This window comes from Nestor notabilis, unplaced genomic scaffold (genome assembly GCF_000696875.1).
Source record: "Nestor notabilis isolate BGI_N333 unplaced genomic scaffold, ASM69687v1 scaffold8025, whole genome shotgun sequence".
Classification (NCBI taxonomy): Eukaryota; Metazoa; Chordata; class Aves; order Psittaciformes; family Psittacidae; genus Nestor; species Nestor notabilis.
The window spans coordinates 43,123-61,072 of record NW_009930613.1 but is presented as its reverse complement, the minus strand read 5'-3'; the positions used below and the strand labels follow the sequence as shown (position 1 = coordinate 61,072).

Sequence of the window (17,950 nt, the reverse complement as noted above, 5' to 3'; positions counted from 1 at the left end):
AGTCCAGAGGAGGGTCACGAGGATGATAAGGCGGCCAGAGCACCTCCCTTATGAAGATAGGCTGAGAAAGTTGGGGCTGTTCAGCCTGGAGAAGAGAAAGCTGTGTGGAGACCTCATAGCAGCCTTCCAGTGTCTGAAGGGGGCCTATAAGGATGTTGGGGAGGGACTCTTCATTAGGAACTGTAGTGGTAGGACAAGGGTTAATGAGTTCAAACTTAAACAGGGGATGTTCAGATTAGATATAAGGAAGAAGCTCTTTGCAGTGAGGGTGGTGAGGCACTGGAATGGGTTGCCCAAAGAAGTGGTGAATGCTCCAACCCTGGCAGTGTTCAAGGCCAGGTTGGACAGAGCCTTGGGTGACATGGTTTAGTGTGTGGTGTCCCTGCTCATGGCAGGGGGATTGGAAGTAGGTGATCTTAAGGTCCTTTCCAACCCTAACTATTCTGTGATTCTATATCCCCTAAGGAAAAGAACAACGGTCCTGGAAGATTTTAAAACACTGCTGGTTGGGAATGACATTGTTTTATAAAATTATTGTTCTTCCCCATCCATGAGCTCTGTGCTAGAGGATCTTTGCTACCCGTTTGCTTGAACCTTGAGAGGACTTTCAGCATAGTGTTAAAGTTCTCATAATCAGAAAGGCTTGGACCACTCACCTTCAATAACGCACTGATCAGGGATAGGAATTTTTCTCCCCATCTCTGTGACATATGCTTTCAGTTTACCCAGGTTTTCCTTCAAGTGCAAGTAGAGCTTATCCTGGTATTCCTTGGGGCTCATGACTGCCTCTGTGTTTCCTTCAAGGGCCTTTTCTTTAGTAGATTCTGTCAAATTTGCTGATTCCACGTAATCGATACTTTGGTGTGAAACTAAAGAATTTCCCAGTTCCATTGCTTCAGTATCAACACTGAAAGGCAATTTGTCATTTTCTTGGCTAATGTAGATCTCGGAGAAGGAAATACCAGCAGCTATCTCCCCATTGTTCTCATCCTGTCCACCCTCTGAGTTTATCCCCTTCATGCGGACTGCATGCAAAGCAAGGCTTTTGGACCTGGAAGGTGATAAAGGAAAGGACAAATGTTTTGGAGTAGAGGTCAGACACAAAAATCACCCAAACACATGCTCTTCTGAGTTACCTCTGTGCAGCTGGTTCAGAGAGTTGAGTGTGGGGCTCACTTAGCCAGAGGCAAGTACCTTTTGGTAGATAGGATTTCAAAAGCAAAACGCAAGCCACAGCTTTAATAAGCAAATGAAACTAAATAATATCCATATATCACAACATCTGCATGCCATGGAGGGAGCTAATCAGCGTATGTGCAAGAAACTTATAATCCCAGGACTGGAACATATGCCATCCAGTGCCATTTAACTGAATCAAGATTCAGCCTCCAGTTCTTCATTGCCCCATACCTATATGCTGAGGATGAAGTTAAGCCTCTGTAAGAGTAAGAAGGATAGGAGTGAAGTGACTGAAAAGGCAAATACTGGAGCCAGAAAAGCTCTGCTGCAAAGCTGCAGTGCACAGGCAACTTAAAGACACTGCGGGTGCATGTTGCTGTCTGAGCCCCTATCTCACCTAGGATCCCAGGATAGTCATATTCATCTCACAGCACACAGGCAAAATTTCATTCAAACATTTGGTACCTATTGTTAGCAATAATACCCCAGAAAAGTCTCTGTATCTTCCTTTCTAGTAATATCTGTATGTAAATATTTTCCTATCCCTTGTGCTGGTGTAGGGCACAAAAGAGATTAAATAAATAATTTAGAAAAGTTTTATCCAGCCTTTGAATTCATGGGTATGAGACTTAATTAAAATTAGAATTATGATGCCCAAAGGCATCAAGTGGGCCAAATTCTCAACGTTTGCATAGTTTTATTACAAAACTTATATTCATGAAAAGCACTCACATGTTTTACAGAGCCATACCTGTTAAATCTCATATCCTTCCTTTCTTCTTTAGAAACCTGGTCTAAACTGTGTCTCCGCACTGAGCCAGGAGTACCATTGTCGACACTTATTTTCTCCTCAAAAGCCTGTATTTTAACTTGAAGCTTTTCATCCTCTTCATTTCCATTCATAACAGATTTTAAATCATCCAGTGCTACAGGAGATTCCATTTCAGTATCATTTTCCACTCTAAGGAAGTAGAAAGCAGGGATTTAACTGTGGCACACTGTGTTCATAGTGATGCTGATGCTGCATTTCTGCCTGTGACCTCTATTATGTTTCTGCTAAAATAATTATGTTTCAGCAGAGATTCTCCTAGAGGTTGATTAATCATTTTCAAAAACATCTTCTAAATCAATGTCTCTGTCAGATGGATCAGAAACATTGAACATCTCTGACAACACCAGATTAGAAACTGCATGTGCTGTATCTGCATAAGCAAAACCCAATTCTTTCCCCAGTGGTCCCATAGCAAAAAGTTTTTCAACTGAATTTAAACCATTCTCTCTAGCTTGCTAAACAGCAACTTATGACATTATTTTCATAAACCAGAAGTCAAGCTAATTGCAGAGTTTATAGAAACTCTGTGGTTTTAAAAGTCTGACAAAAGTACATGCAGTTCCTAATGAATTATTGTATTCTGAGTAAGAAAAACATCTCCTAAAACTCAGCACACGTACAGAAACAGGCTCAAGAAAAGTTCTAAGCAATGTGACTGAAGTTCAGCAAAAGAGAAAGAGAAAACAAAGAGTTAAAATTAACTTGGTAGGACTGTGAGACAAGCTGTTTTATTTTGAAGTTCTTATGTTAGTTTTAGAATACATAAGATTTTAATACAAAATTTGAAGATAACTTTAAAATAAGTTTAAGGGAAACTGTTAATCTTAAGGAACAAAAAGAAATCTGCTGTCATATAGTGCTGGTAAAAATTTGCTTTCTAGCCAATAAAATACCTTTTGTCCAGTGAAAAATGCTGTCTTTGCTGGACGCCCAGCCATGGTGACACAGGGGCAGTAATCACTACTAGCCAGAGCTGTAGGGCACAGCAAAAACTCTCTGCAGAAGGGTCGCAGGGTGGCAGACCCACCACCCCATATCAGGGCAAGGGCAGGCACACCAGTGTTACACCCTGCCTCAAGTGCAGTGTTTTCTGTGCCCAAATCCAGGTTTCCTAGGTTAAGGTTTTCAGTCTGATTGCCCCATTCCCCAAAACTGGGCTTCTGAAAATGGAGTTTGCTGGTAAGATCCTACACAGCTCACAGCGAGACTCAGCTCCTCCAAATATTGAGCCTTTTGCCAGAAACCTAACCCTTGGGTAGCTGTATTCTTCCTTGAAGATGCTGCTTGGCCTTTATGCAACACCAGGACTGAATTTCCTGGGGGACCAACAGCACACGTAGCAAAACCACTGTTTTGCCTTCCCCTCTTCTTCAGGGAGATGCCTTCTGTTGGGCATTTCTATGTTCCTATCTTACTCCCGCAACTATGGAGTAACTGGTCCAAAAAATCATGCAGACAGTACGAAGACAATCAGAAATCTTAGGGAATTAAGGGGTATTTGACAGTATTTACTTTTTAAACTCTACCAACAGCTCTAAAACAAGCACATTTTACTTCTGACCATTTCTTTGTGTTTGTTTGTTTGCTTGTTTGTTTGTTTGGTGGTTGGTCTTTTCCCTGATGAGGAAACATCTGAATAGTTATTCCGTAAAATATGGATACGGAAAGCCACAAATAAGAGTTTTAACTCAGCCTTTCAAAGCAACAGAATTTCAACGTGTCATGCTCACAGTCAGGAAGCCTATTAAAAACTCCCAAATACTGCAAATTACCAATTGTGGAGACAAAAAAACATGTTAAAAAACCCAAAAAACCCAAAACAATCCCACAAATCCTGCATCACAAAATGCACTTTTTCATTTGTTTTAATAAAGGCAGTTCAGAATATTTCTCAGAGGAGGTCGTAAGTTTTGTCTTGTTTTTAATTTAGGCAAGATCTCATAAGATATTAGCAGTGCAGAACACTGAAATAAAAATATTCTTCTGTAATTAAGAACCATGGTATGACCTTTACTAACAAATCTTTCTGGAGACGTGGGACAAGATTTAATTTGTTAGAAAGATGTCCCTCCAAGATCACTTCTAACACTGCTCCATTGTCGAAACTAAGTGCTAAGAAAAATGTCCTGTTACATATGTAAAAACATATAAAGCCCTCTGGCCACAGAGAGGGGACTGATGGACTGATGTGGTTCACAAATGGCAGACCCAAACCAGCAAGCCTTGATGATGTTCGGAAATAAAAATGTCCTTTTACAACAGCATCTTTTTATCCATCATTCTCCTGCTCTCATGGCTTTATGAAGGAAATACAAGAAAATGCTTCTGCTAAAGAAACACATCAATGAATCTTATTTGTCATATTCAAAGCAGCAGTAAGTTAGTGCACACAGGGCTCATCGCTGCCTGGTGCGCCTCAAGCCACCATCTTGGTTTCGACCTGGTTGTTGCCTGGGGTTTCAGGGCAGCTGCAAGCACTACATGAGGAAGTCAGAGTGCTCAGCTCTGGACATGCCTCTCACATGTACCTGCTTTACATGATTCAAATCCCAGAAAGCCAAAAGCACATACCCCAAGTGAAACATTCAATGAAGCCTCCACCCTGTGCCCAACAGGATGCCTGGCAGGTCTTCCTGCTGGCCTCCCCTTCCAGCAACAGTAAAATAAACTATTGTTTGAAATCTTGGCAGGAGACATTTGGTACATTGCTGAGGTTGCTGGAGCAGGATCAGCTTACACCAAAGCTCAGGCTGTTTTTGAGAGGAAAAGGATACACAAACCTATCAAGAAATCGTAAGGACCTGGCTTGCAAAGATAGTACTATGCTACTCACCGTTTCACTGCTTTAAAATTATCTTTAGAAAGAGACCTAACTATATAGGTCAGCAAGTCAAAAGTGATACATAAATTCGAAGACGGTTTCTCCAAATCACCAGCACCAGTATAGACTGTTATTCTCTGTTCTTACCCAGATCAAGAACCTGGAAGCTTCATTAAATTCTCTTACTTTTGTTTCTTGCCTTCTTTTAATGGATCGTGCTATACTTCTAGGTTGGATCAGTCCATTAAAACTCCATGTTCTTAAAAAGTACCTCTGAGACTGAATAACTTGCAATTTTGTGACAGTAAGGGGCAACAGAGCATCACATCATTTTAATTAGATTCTCCACTAACTGCATGTAAAATTCCCTGTGTCAAACAACTCCAAGCCAGCCATCACTCTAAAGAAATCAGTTTCTTCTTATGTAAACACATGATTGTGGAAGGAATGGTTATAATCCAGCCACACATTTTAAAATTGTGTTTTCCTTTCGCAGCACAAACGCTCTGGACTGCTGCTCTTAAAAATCACTGCAGTTCAGTAACTGCAGCAGCTCTGGAGCTAGGAGGGTATTTCCATGTCAGTGTCTGGACCAGTCCCGCTTATGCAAGTACAAGTCAGCATAAACTCTGATTAAATTAGCAAATAACTCTTATTTTAGCCTTACTTGCTGTCATACTTGTTCTTGTCTGATATAGCTGGTACTTTGCTTGATGCAGGCCTGAAATATAAAACCAAATACCTAAAATGTATAATTGTGAAAAATCAGTGTTTCACTGTGACCTCTCAGAGTCATACTGAGATAACAGGATGATGGCAGCTGCAAGCATCCAGGGTCACAGATGATTGGTGGGGGATAAAATTACAATATAAAAAATAAAAAATTAAAAAAAAATCGAGCAGCAGATGGAGAATAAGAAATAATTTCAGAAAGGTTTGTTTGAAAGGGTCCAGGCCCTGCCATTGGATAGACAGCTGTGTGCAAGGCAGACCTTGCTGCAGCAGACATGCCCTGGGACATCAGCCCCTTACCCAGAGGAGCATCAGGAACAGGTTTTCCTTCCCAATGCTTCTGGCTACACTCACACCCTTCTTGTGGCAAGCACAGCTACATCACAGGGACTGTCCTGTTTCATAACAGCAGCAATTTATCCACAGAAATGTTAAAACCCAATAACAACAAAACAGGATGGAGGAATGTTGCTTTCGGTTCCTTCCACTGAAAGACCTAAGGCCACACTGTCATTCCTTAAATCAGAATAACCTCTGAGTAGCCCCACTGTAGCCCTGGGATAAGATGGGTGCATTTTCATGGTCTGCCCGTACTTTTTACCCTCCAGAGTCTGGCCTCTGGACCTCATGGTAACTCTTACACTCCAAAGAGTGCAGCACATTTTCATTCACTTATATGGATGGCTGTGTTCAAACTTGCCACATGGAAGCAAATACAACTTAAGCAGGCAAACAACCAAAGCCTATTCCTTTCATGATCAGTATAAGCAGTAGAGTTTTTGTCCTGAGGAAAAATAAGGATATCTTCTGAAAAATCCACAGAAAAGTATTAAAATTACCTCCCTTCTCCTCACCAAGACTCTCTAGCCAAACAGTATTTTGCGTCTGTAACCACACACACAGATAAAGAAGCTTCTACTCCTCAGTAAAGCCAGTCCTTAACAAAGGGGAATTTTAGAGAGGAACAGGGAAACACAGTAACAACATTTTAATGAAAACCTTTTCTTGTTTTTCACTGTTTTTATCAGCTCTAGAGATAAATGTTAAGCACAGGAGATAATAAGGAATAGGAATATCACAACATTTTAATGAATAATTTTTCTACAGTAGATCAAGGGACCACAATGGGCTTTGTGAATAATTATTATGCTTTGTGACTGAAGCTTCAATTCCTGTCCTGCTTCACTGTGGTTCCCAGAATACATGACATTCTTCTGGTCCCCTTTACTAAGTGACATCTGTCACAGTTGAACTTGACAAGTTTGGAAAACTTGTATGTCATCGCATGTTCACTTTACTATCTCCACCTTGTTTTTTTCACTATCTCCAATGAAGCTTTTTATAAACAAGTGCTGAGGGCTTGATTTCAGCTGAGATTACAGCCACCAGGTGAAGTTTGGATATTTTTACAGCCTTGTAAAATGAGGAGCTATATCAGGGCTCCTCTCCTTTTTCATTTTTAACTCTCTCCAGGATACCAATTAATTGTTTCTTGAATGACCTCAATGTTTTGGCTCCAACTCTACAAGTCTGTCTCCAAGGCTATCCTTCATAGTTATGAGTTTTTTGACATCTGTGTTAAATTTTTTCAAGGAATTACTATTCCTTAGTGCCCTCTTGACCTACTTCAGTATACACAGTACTAATTGTAAGTCTTTCCCTAATTAAAAGTGACTACTACCATATATTTAAATAACACTTACATGTTTACTGATGAATGCAGCAACACTCCCAATGCATTAACCTTAGGATACACATTTAAAAGAGGCTGAGACACATTTAAAAGAAGCCAAGTGAGCAGAACATGTTTTTGTACATACTTGAGAATGTTTTTTTTCAGACTCTTTTTAGCAAACCTTCACGAGGCAGCTATGCCAGTCATTCTTCTCATCAGCGTCAGTGGTTATCTTCTAGAATAAACTCAGTGATAACTGTGTAGCCTGACTTCACCAATTTATTTTTAACTGAAGAATCTTAGACTGCCTTAGTCTAGTTATCTGAGACATGGCTTTCTTCCTACCGTTTAAGTGCTAAAACTTGAACAGCTTCTTTATTCTTCAGTGCCAAATGACGCAATTTCTCGTGTATGATGTTTGGAGGTCATTCTGCCTGGTAGCACAAAGCTGGTGTCTGCAGTGCACCCACAGCTTTTACTGCCACCCTTTAATTACAAAATTCTACTTTAGTGTCAATCATCCTTATACCTGCATTTGAAATGCATGTCTCGGGTTACTTCTACAAGTAGAGATGTTGCCCATCAGGTGTTGGTAAACTATTTTGCATACTTACCTGACCCTATAAATAACACAATCCAAAGGCTGAGTGAGCATATACTGGAATGATACAAAAGGGATATTAAGATCAATATGAAAACGGTGATGTAGCAAATTACAGGAACTGCAATACTTGTTACTTTCAGCTGATTGTTCATTCATTGCAACTTGAATATATTTAATATAAATACATATTGCTTCACAGAGCCATGGAGATGGCTGTGGCTTTATCATACAAAAATTAGCTTTACCTGGCTCCAGACATATTATCATTCTCTAGCTGTTGGATGAGGAGCTTGGCTATGGCTGTGAAACTGTTGCTCATGCGATAGATATCTCTGCTTTGAGTGCCCAAGATGCTTGAGAAAGTGTCGGTGAGACTCTTAATTTCCAGCAAAAGAATATGGTGAAATGAGTGCTCCATGTTGGCCAGCTGGTTCACCAAATACATCAGGCATATTCTGGCTCGCTTCTAGATAATGCAAGAGAAGAACAACAATTTTAAACAAATTAATTCATTGTTTGCTTGTGCAGGGGAAATTTGTATGCATGCTGCTGATTAAAACGTCACTGGGGAATAGTGGCTACCCCATGATAAACAACAAAAAGACAACTGCATCAAACAGTTTATTTTTGTGTACTACTGACATTAGATTTATTCCTCTTGGTATTACCTAATCCAGCCTAACTTTAGTACACCTTGTCTCCTCCTCAAATTTAGGGTCAGAGACCCTAGAGCCTTTCTGAAGGACCCGAAGTTGCTTTAGGGTGGTCAATCAGCCAGCAGCAGACCTTCCTCTCCTTTCTTATTTGATGGCCCTGGCCAAGCTACTTTACCTCCCTATACCTGGTTTTTGTGCCCTTTTTTTGCTTTATTCCTTGCTGTTTGCGGCAGGCAAACTCTCTTGTAAGAGGCCAAGCACTCATGTATGCTGCCCAGGTTCACAGGGTCATCTGCCCCAGGGTCTTTTCCCTCGTGCCTGTACCCAACCTGTTGCACATTGAGCTTACACAGGTATTAGCAGAGACACAAACGTGTTAGAACCTGCCAGCTCAATGGACCCCGCAGCTGAGGTCTGTGCTAGTTTGTGGCACTGCATGACCCACTACCAGCTGCAGTTTTGTGTCTTCATTACAGCCCCACTGTATTAATGGGCTAATGTCCAGATTTTTGCTTTGCCCATGTTACTCTCCACTCCATAACTGCAAATAATCAAGGGGCACTAGACAATTGCAATGAATTCTGCATATGTCACTAGTTGTTACAAATATTTTGCAAGGAATGAAGGTCTATTTCTCAGACCATAAAACGTTTCCCAATCATGACTTCCTTTCTTGACTTCTTGGGTATTGCTGATTTGCTATATTTAGCAGTGTCACCTAGGAGCCTGTTGTCACTGATGCTACACAGACCAAGCAGGACACCTCGGCACAGCATCAGCAGAGGAGCTAGGTGCAGTGGGCAGGAGCAGGGGGACTATCAGAATCTCTTTGTGCTAACGGTGAGAGGTTAAAGTACCTCATAAATCACAGGGTTTCTCTCCTTTCATAGCAATTCATTTAAGAGAAACACTCAGATTAGACCTGTGACTAACACTGCAACAAAGAGAAGTTTAAAATGAGATTTTGTTTTAAGATCTTATCACATGCGATAAGGTGCTGTCAGGCAAGCTGTATCAATCACTGCCAATGCACTGAAGTCTGATATGCCCTCTGTAGCCAAAGTTTTGCTAGTCAGTTTTTCAGGGGGATGTGATCTTGACAATTTATCAGTAAGATTGCATCCCCCATGAATTAGGACTGAAGGGGCTATTTCAGACAATAATATTAAATATGCAAGTATTTTCTAGCATAGATACTTTAATGTCTCTGCTTGGCAACAGCACACAATTCCAGTTCCAACAGTTTCTGTATGTATGTGTACAAATTCACAAGCTAAATTAGAAATCCCAAAGGTGAAGAAATGCATTAGGATTCTTCTGTTATAATCATAAGTGTATCAGGTCCCAAAGTCCTAAAAATGTCTAAGTGGGAAAAGCAGCAGGGAAAGCAGCAATTAAGTCAGGAGCTCGTATCAGATCTTCCACTGGGGTAACTGGGTATGTCTCTGCTCAGCAAAACCCGATTGGTACAGAAATTGGGAGATATTTTGCTTTTAGAACCTGTGCTGAAATGCAAGCAAAAGCAAAAATAAAAACCTGTCTTCTTCCCAGAATATTAGCAAAAAAGGAGAGGAATTCGTGTGCCATACATGTACTCCAAACACTGCGGGGCAATAGCATTATTACCTCTTCTCTTCCGGGACCTCATAACAGGAGAGAAAAAATTGCTGAAAGTTTGATTCTAAATAAAGCTGGGCTATAAAACACATGGGGGACTTTGGCAGAACATGGCCTGAGCATCATAAGGCAGAGGTTTTTTGAAGAAAAAGTCAACTTATTTCAAACAAAAGAGGATCTGCTACACCGTGGCATGACAGAGATAAATGGGAAAAGCATATCAGACAAATTGCTTCCCTTCAGCCATATGAGGAAAAACTACAGCTACATCCTTAGATGGGCTGGGGTGGTGTGATGGAATGAGATTTTTTCTCAATGGCTTAAGAGGTTGACTTTTTGGTACATATTCACTAGTTTATTTGGAAGATGATCCTCCCTTTAAGAGATAAACACAGGCTCAATTAACATTTAAAACACATTTTTGTTTCCTAAACAAACTGTGCAGCAGACTAACTGGAAGAGAAGTTTTGACCATTTTCATGTCACTTTGATCCAGCTGGACTCCAGCCATGCTGAAATGCTTTGCCTGAAGTGAAGTAAAAGAACAATAAACTACTGAGTAATATAACGTGTAACTGTTACACAAAACAAAATTGCAGCAACACAGTTCAACATGAAAGCAGTCATTATCCCTGCCACAGTTTTTACCCAAAAATTTTCAGGCAGCCTCTTTGGATGTGCATAACCCGTTGTTATTTTAACAATGCTTATTTTATGTATTCATGTATTTTTTGTAAGCATCTCTTGCGTATTAAGACATTACATCTGCCAGCAGGTGAAGATCTAAAACACAAGCAATGAGGTGTGGCAAGGTATTTTGCTTTATCTTAAAATCAGGCTCAGAAGACTACAAAAAGAGATCACAAGGCTTTCAGAAGTAATTCCAATTTCCAGTTGGTTCAAACACACAGTGATTGGAAAAAAAAACCAAACCAACTATTAAAATGTTCAGTTGACCTATGCCCCAAGATGGTGTTTTGCTTTGCACAGATTTATGGTTAAGGGACAAGGTCTGATTTCAACTTCACCCATGAGACTGTCACTAACATCAACGGAAGTGGCGTGTGTAAACAAGAGGGCAACCTTTAAATAAAAGGATGTCTTTTCAGCCAAACCTCTCATCTCTCCAGGGGTCTGTCTGAACTGCCAAGGTGGAAAGAGCAGTTCAGGGAAAGCATAAGAGGTTGTTTCTAGAAGCGAGGAGAAAGGATTTTCTGCTCATGTTTGCATTCTATACCATAAAGGGCCAAAATATCAATAAATAAAATTCCAACACTACCATTGTTGATCCATTTCCCACTTGTTTTGCTTGGCCAGGAAGGGGATGCTGATTCATGCCTAAGTAACAACTAGCAGCATATCTGTAACATGGCTCCAGGGCAGGAAAAAGAAGAAGGGTAGAAGTGACAAGAGAGGTTATCAGGAAGGCATTGCCATGGTGGGGTGTGAGACAACACCATCAGCACTGCTTGTGTCTGCAGGGATCATTTTTCTGCTTGCATGTTTCTGCTTGGAGCTGATCTAAATACTGGCTGCAGTTACACTTATAGATCAGAGTACTATTTTAATTCTTTCTTGGGGGTGCAGTCATTATATACTGAGCCTTTAAGATCTATCCAGCTTTTATGATGCCATTTGTGTTTCTGGTTATTTCATCACAGGTTGATTGTCTGCATTGCAGTGGGCGATGCCCCATACATCAGAGAAATCCAATGGCATTTTTTTTCCTTTCAAGAAGCCTGATCTGCACAGGAGCATCCAGACCTGTCTTCTCTTGGCTCACAAGAGAGTGGGGGCAAATTCTGCATAGGGAACCGCCAGAGTAAAGCAAAAAAAACTTTTACAAGTAAAAGGAGGACTATGGGAGTCCCACTGTGTTACTAAACACGCAAGATCCACAAGGATCCTTCGGTCACCACATACAGTCTGATGCAACCTCAGGCAATCGTGGAACAATGAATGTCCAGCCAATAGCTCCTCATAACCCCCTACCCCAAAACTGTAGGCCACAAAGCACTCAAGTTCTCCTGAACTAAATAAAATAAAATATCTTAGGGTAAAGAGGCAAAACTCACAAGTAGAAGGTGAGAGAAAGATCATCAGTTATAATGACTGTGAAGGGAGAACTTGCTATGTGAAAATGCCCGGGTGATGTGGGACAGCAGACCACATCCCACATCACAGAGAGGCAAAAGCCCTATGAAACACAAGCATTCCACAAGGAGAAAATGGGAAACTTTACCGCCACCCCACCACCTACAGCAACTCTACCATAACTTTTGCACCCAAAACAATGCCTCGCCTTGGCTCTGGCATGCAACACCCAGCCATCACCCAAGCATATTTTAAGGCTCTTTCTGAACCATTTATATCAGAGGAAATTACTGAACTGGCAGCGTCGCAGTGCAGGAAGCGTGTCCAAACCCTTGGAGAACACCAGCAACACAGATGCACTGGTCCCCACCAAGAAAAGGCAGGGGACGCCAGGTCTTCCAGCAAAGAGCAGTTGTGCTGGCAGAAGCAGCTGCCAGACTCCTCATGGGGAGTGCTGGGGCACTAGCAGATTGCAGGCAGTGCCCGAGATGACCTTGCTCCTCAGGCTACCCCAAAGCTCCTCTGTACTGTGCTTGGGCCTCTCCTCACCTGGTAAGCTTGCCTTTGTTTTCCCACCAAAATGTGCTCTCTAGCTTGAGGCACAGTGTTAGGAGCCTCTTTTTGCTATCCTGGCTCCTCTGCCCCGGACAAAGGAGATAGGACAGAGTGAGGACAACCTCCAGAGAAGATCCAGTGGTGAGGTTTCACAGGGCATGTAATCCATGTCTGGTGACAGCGCTGTGCCAGCCTGGCACTGATGTCAGGAGCCTCACAGACTGATACAGTTCAAAGGTGGTTGCAGAAACAAAATCAAGTCACTGGAGCACTGGTAACCATTAGACATTTCAATCAGGGCAGATCTTCCATAATTCAGAATTATTCAGCAAAACAGAGATGAGATATTCATCTCATGCTGGAAGGTTCACCTCTACCAACCTTTGCATGTTGCTTTTAGTATTGAGTGAAAGGTCTCCTGGATGTCACTAAAACTGAACCTACTACAAACAAATGAAAAGCGTACCATCTCCACAGACATGCAGTGCTTGTGACGGCAGAGCAGGCTGGAATGCAGTCTGCTGCTAAGTCAGCAGCTTGCAGCTTCTTAGGAAAATAAGACATATGACATGGGACAATGCCAGTTACTCGACACTTACACGAGAGACTGAAAATTAATCACTCAGTGCAGGTTTGCCCAGGCTGTGTGTGTAATAGTAACTATGTATATCTCCATGAACCGATAATTAAAAAATGTAAGGAGAAAATGTTGTGCAAATAATTTCTTTGTAAACATTATTGTAGTCTATAATTTCCAACAACATATGAAATGCATGTCCAGTTGCTTCCTTACTTATTCTTGGTATTGATACAAAACAATAACAATAAAAGCAAAATAAATTGAGTCCCTTTGAAGTAGCAAAACACAGCAGAAAAGGAGCCTCAGAGGCCCTCAAATGGGAAGAGCTGGTTCGACACATTAAAATACAGAATCCGAATTAAATCATTAAGTTCTGATCCCAGCTGCGCTCATTTGAGGATTAGCTAGTTATAAGTTGTAAAGCTTCTAGATGTTGACTCTTAAGTACTAAATGCAGAATTAAATGTGGTCACCTGCAGTTCTTATAAAAGTAAATTTTGCTTGGGTGATGTAAGTAAACAAGGAGAGAACAACAAGCGTTATTTGGCTCACAGACTCCAATGTGACTTTGGCTTTTCCTCCCCAGCCCCTTGCAACAGAAATAAGATTTACAAAGCCAAACCAAATCTGGTTTTGATTCTTACAAGATAAATTTAATTTTAAATGAATATAAAGCTCAAGATTAGTAGAAATAGCAAGTACAGTGCCTTCCTGTGCTGCACCCACAACGATCTAACACCCATTGCCCAACCAATACATGCTCAAAACTAAGTGCCAACAGAGGAAGGATTTGTCTTATTGCAACAAGTAAAATAAGCCTTGCATGACATCCATCTGTGCCAGTGAAAAGGAGAGCAGAGGAGCTGCCCCAACTCTCTGCTCTTGACCCACACAGCTTCTCCCTGCCTCCTGCAGCCAGGGCCACCTTCCATTAGACCAGGTTGCTCAAAGCCCTGTCCAACCTGGTCTTGAACACTGCCAGGGATGGAGCATTCACAACTTCCTTGCGCAACTGTGTCAGTGCCTTACCACTCTCACAGTAAATAATTTCTTCCTTAGATCTAACTTAAATCTCTCCTGTTTAAGTTTAAACCCATCACCCCTCGTCCTATCACTACGGTCCCTGATGAAGAGTTCTTCCCCAATATCCTCATAGGCCCCCTTCAGACACCGGAAGGCTGCTATGAGGTCTCCACACAGCTTCTATTCTCCAGGCTGAACAGCCCCAACTTTCTCAGCGTATCTTCATAAGGGAGGTGCTCCAGCCCCCTTATTGTCCTCATGACCCTCCTCTGGACTTGCTCCAGCAGCTCCGTGTCAGTTTTATGTTGAGGACACCAGAACTGGACACAATACTCCAAGTGAGGTCTCACAAGACCAGAGTAGAGGGGCAGGATCACCTCCTTCGACCTTCTGATCACGCTTCTTTTGATGCAGCCCAGGATAGGTTGGTTTCTGGGCTGCGAGTGCACACTGAAGCTGGCTCATGTCAAGCTTCTCATCATCCAACGCCCCCAAGTCCTTCTCCATAGGGCTGCTCTGAATCTCTTCTCTGCAAGCCTGTAGCTGTGCCTGTGGTTGCCCCGACCCAGGCGCAGGATCTTGCACTTCACTTTGTTGAACTTCATGAGGTTTGTGTTGGCCCATCTCCCAGGTGTGTTCAGACCCCTCTGGATGGCATCCCTTCCCTCCAGTGTATCAAAAATATGCTTCAAGTTGCATCACTGATCCTTCATCATTGAGCAGAGCTGTTGCCTGAATGCACGACAGCTGCTGGCAAGCTGCAGTACAGGGGCACAGAGCCTACCCCCTCCAATAACATCCACTCCCGAGATTTAAGGGACTAACTTTGGTTATGAGCCAAAAGAAACTACTTTCTGGAGGCAAAAGCCTCTCTGGAGATTCTCCAATGACCACTGTCATTGATGAGAGGACATTGCTGTCTGTACCTAAGCAAGTAAATAGACTGTCATCCTAAAGGCAGAAGATGAATATATGGAGGATTTTCCCCTGCAGAGCAAAATGATGTGACTTTTCTCCCCTCCTCCCTCCAAACTGGCCTCCAGCAGAGTCAAAGGAAGGACAACCAAAAAGTATGATTCAGAAATGCAAAGGCAACAGCCTTGACTTAGTGCAAGTTTTGCCTCAAGGATCATTGAAAGGACATGGAAACTGCAGGATTCAGCTCTTGCCCGAAATGAATTATCCAGGTTACTGTATGGCAGGCACCAGTGCCACATGTCAGCAATTGGTTAGATTTATTGCATACCATTCACTTTCTGCTATATAATTGAGTTTTGCCATAGCCATAAACATTTGAATTACTTAACGGAAACTCTTTGAGTTCAGCAGAACAATATTTTTGCCTTTAGAGAACCATGATTTGATGTGGAAGGAAAATGTCTAATAACAGTGGTGAAAGACACATAAGCTCATACCTGGGAATGAAAATAAAATGTCATTAAAGATCATGATGTGTCAGAAGTAAGTCTAAGGAGTTTGGTGTTCTCAGGACACCCAATGTCTTGAGCAATCAGGCAGTTTACAAACTCATGGTGGTAATCTCCTCCAGGCTGTGTTTTTAAGAGTTTGGGACAGCAGGAGGGTAAGACAGGTCTCATTGGGGTCTAAGGCATTTCCCAGTCCCAGCAGGACAGGGCAAATATCTGATCTTCATGAGTGTCCTGTGTTCAGCTGTAACAGTTATTTTTCTCCTTTTTAGTTGCTTGTGCAGTGCTGTGTTTTTGACTTCAGTCTGAGAACAGTGCTGATAACACCGATGTTTTTAGTTGTTGCTAATAATGCTTGCCCCAATCAAGGACTTTTCAGTCTCATGCTCTACCAGTGAGGAGGGGCACAAGAAGCCAGGAGGAAGCAGAGACAGGACACCTGACCCAAACCAGCCAAAGGGGTATTCCATACCACAGCACGTCATGCCCAGTACATAAACTGGGGGGAGTTAGCCAGAAGGCCCAGTTCGCTGCTCGGGTCAGGCTGAGTATCGGTTGGTGGGTGGTGAGCGATTGTGTCCTCTCCCCTTGTTATTTCCCTTATCATTATTATTGGTAGCAGCAGTGGTTTGTATTATACCTTAGTTCCTGGACTGCTCTTATCTCAGCCCGTGGGAGTTACATTCTTTTGATTCTCCTCCCCATCCCTCCAGGAGCAGGGGGCGAAGAAGGGGGGTAGTGAGCGAATGGCTCTGCATGGTTCCAAGTTACCAGCTGGTCTTAAACCACGACAACAAGTAGCATCCCTTGCTTCTGGGAATGCAGGGATCTTTGGGCTGCTTGTCTGAGGCGGCATTATGGGAAGGGCAGAGAGCCCCAGAGCTCTCTGGTCCCAGAATCTGAGAGCTGCCTGATGGTTTATTCATGCACAGTGTGTTTGGGTCTGCTCATGGCACCTGGATTGGGTGAACATAGCTCCTGCATCCAGACCCCACAGCTATGACTAAGGCAAGAACTTCAGTGCAAATTCACTACACTGCCATGAAATTCCAGTAATTTTTTAGGAGTTAGTCACTATAAATCCATTTTAGGCATCACGTTCCCATTGGGTCACATCTCAAACCAAGACGTTCCTGTGACGAAGCTTAAGCCCAGCATCACCACTAAGTGTTTTCATTATAAAGACATTTGTCTGAAGTATCCAATTAACTGTGGCTACAAAGCCAAAATATCTGGATTACACTATGCAAGGAAGCTCATATTTCACTGCACAATTACAACATTCCTGAAGGCTAGATGGCATCTAAAATATGGTATCATACAAAGGGTGTGCAAAATACTTTTTTCCTTTTCTCTGCATTTAATTTCATATGTAGATAACACTGCAACCCAGCTTACCTAAGCCCCTGGAATAGTGACAGTCATGTGCTTTTATCAAAAGGGAGGTTTAGCCATTCCATAAAAAGAAAGTTCATAGAAACAGAACATATACACACACAGAGATACACAGTAAATAATAATAATAATAATAATTTAGATATTTATCTTTACAGTTATGAGAATTTAAGTAGTAATTTTTTTTCATGCTCATTATGCTCTTTACAAAGTTTCTTTCTTTCCCATTAATCTAAACCCCGTTTCTGCAGAGCCCCTTCACCCTAAATCAGCTCTACGTGATTGTTCCTTGGTTAGAAGGCAGGAGGACAGTCTTAGTCATAATAAATACCACATTGGATTTTTGTCCTACTTGCTTTCCTAGCCATACCGGTAGTATTGCAGTCTAGACCTATCATTGTCTTGTGACCAGGAACATGTTCTGGTAGGTTATTCATGAAGAAAGGAATACTTAGATATATAGGAGAATACAAGATATGGAAGAAAAAACCAACCAAACAAAAAACCACACACAAAAACCCCCAAACAATCCAATCCCCAAACCAACCAACTTCTTTTGGTTTTGAACTTACCTCATCAATATGTCCAACAGCTCCAAAGATCTTTGCTGTTTGCCCTATCAAACATGGACAACTCTCACCAACTTCTTTTAGCATTGGAAGAAAAGTGGCTAAGGCTGTTGGCTCATAGTTGGATATTTCTGTAAGTATGTTCAGAATAATGTCACTATGGTTAAGGTCCCTCAAGTGTCCAAATAGAA

At 41.9% G+C, this 17,950-nt stretch overlaps 1 protein-coding gene across 1 annotated transcript in view; it reads right to left on the bottom strand.

Annotated features, from left to right (window-relative positions):
- Nucleotides 1-656: 656 nt before the first annotated feature.
- Nucleotides 657-17,950, bottom strand: part of VEPH1 (ventricular zone expressed PH domain-containing 1) — a gene marked incomplete at its 3' end in the record, with an annotated part of 39,158 nt that continues 21,864 nt past the window's right edge. The window contains exons 5-8 of the mRNA XM_010015486.1: nucleotides 17,763-17,950; nucleotides 8,089-8,309; nucleotides 1,931-2,140; nucleotides 657-1,051 (exon numbers count right to left, since the gene is read on the bottom strand). Of these exons, the coding sequence (XP_010013788.1) occupies nucleotides 657-1,051; nucleotides 1,931-2,140; nucleotides 8,089-8,309; nucleotides 17,763-17,950 (1,014 nt within the window). The remainder of the gene's footprint in view (nucleotides 1,052-1,930; nucleotides 2,141-8,088; nucleotides 8,310-17,762) is intronic.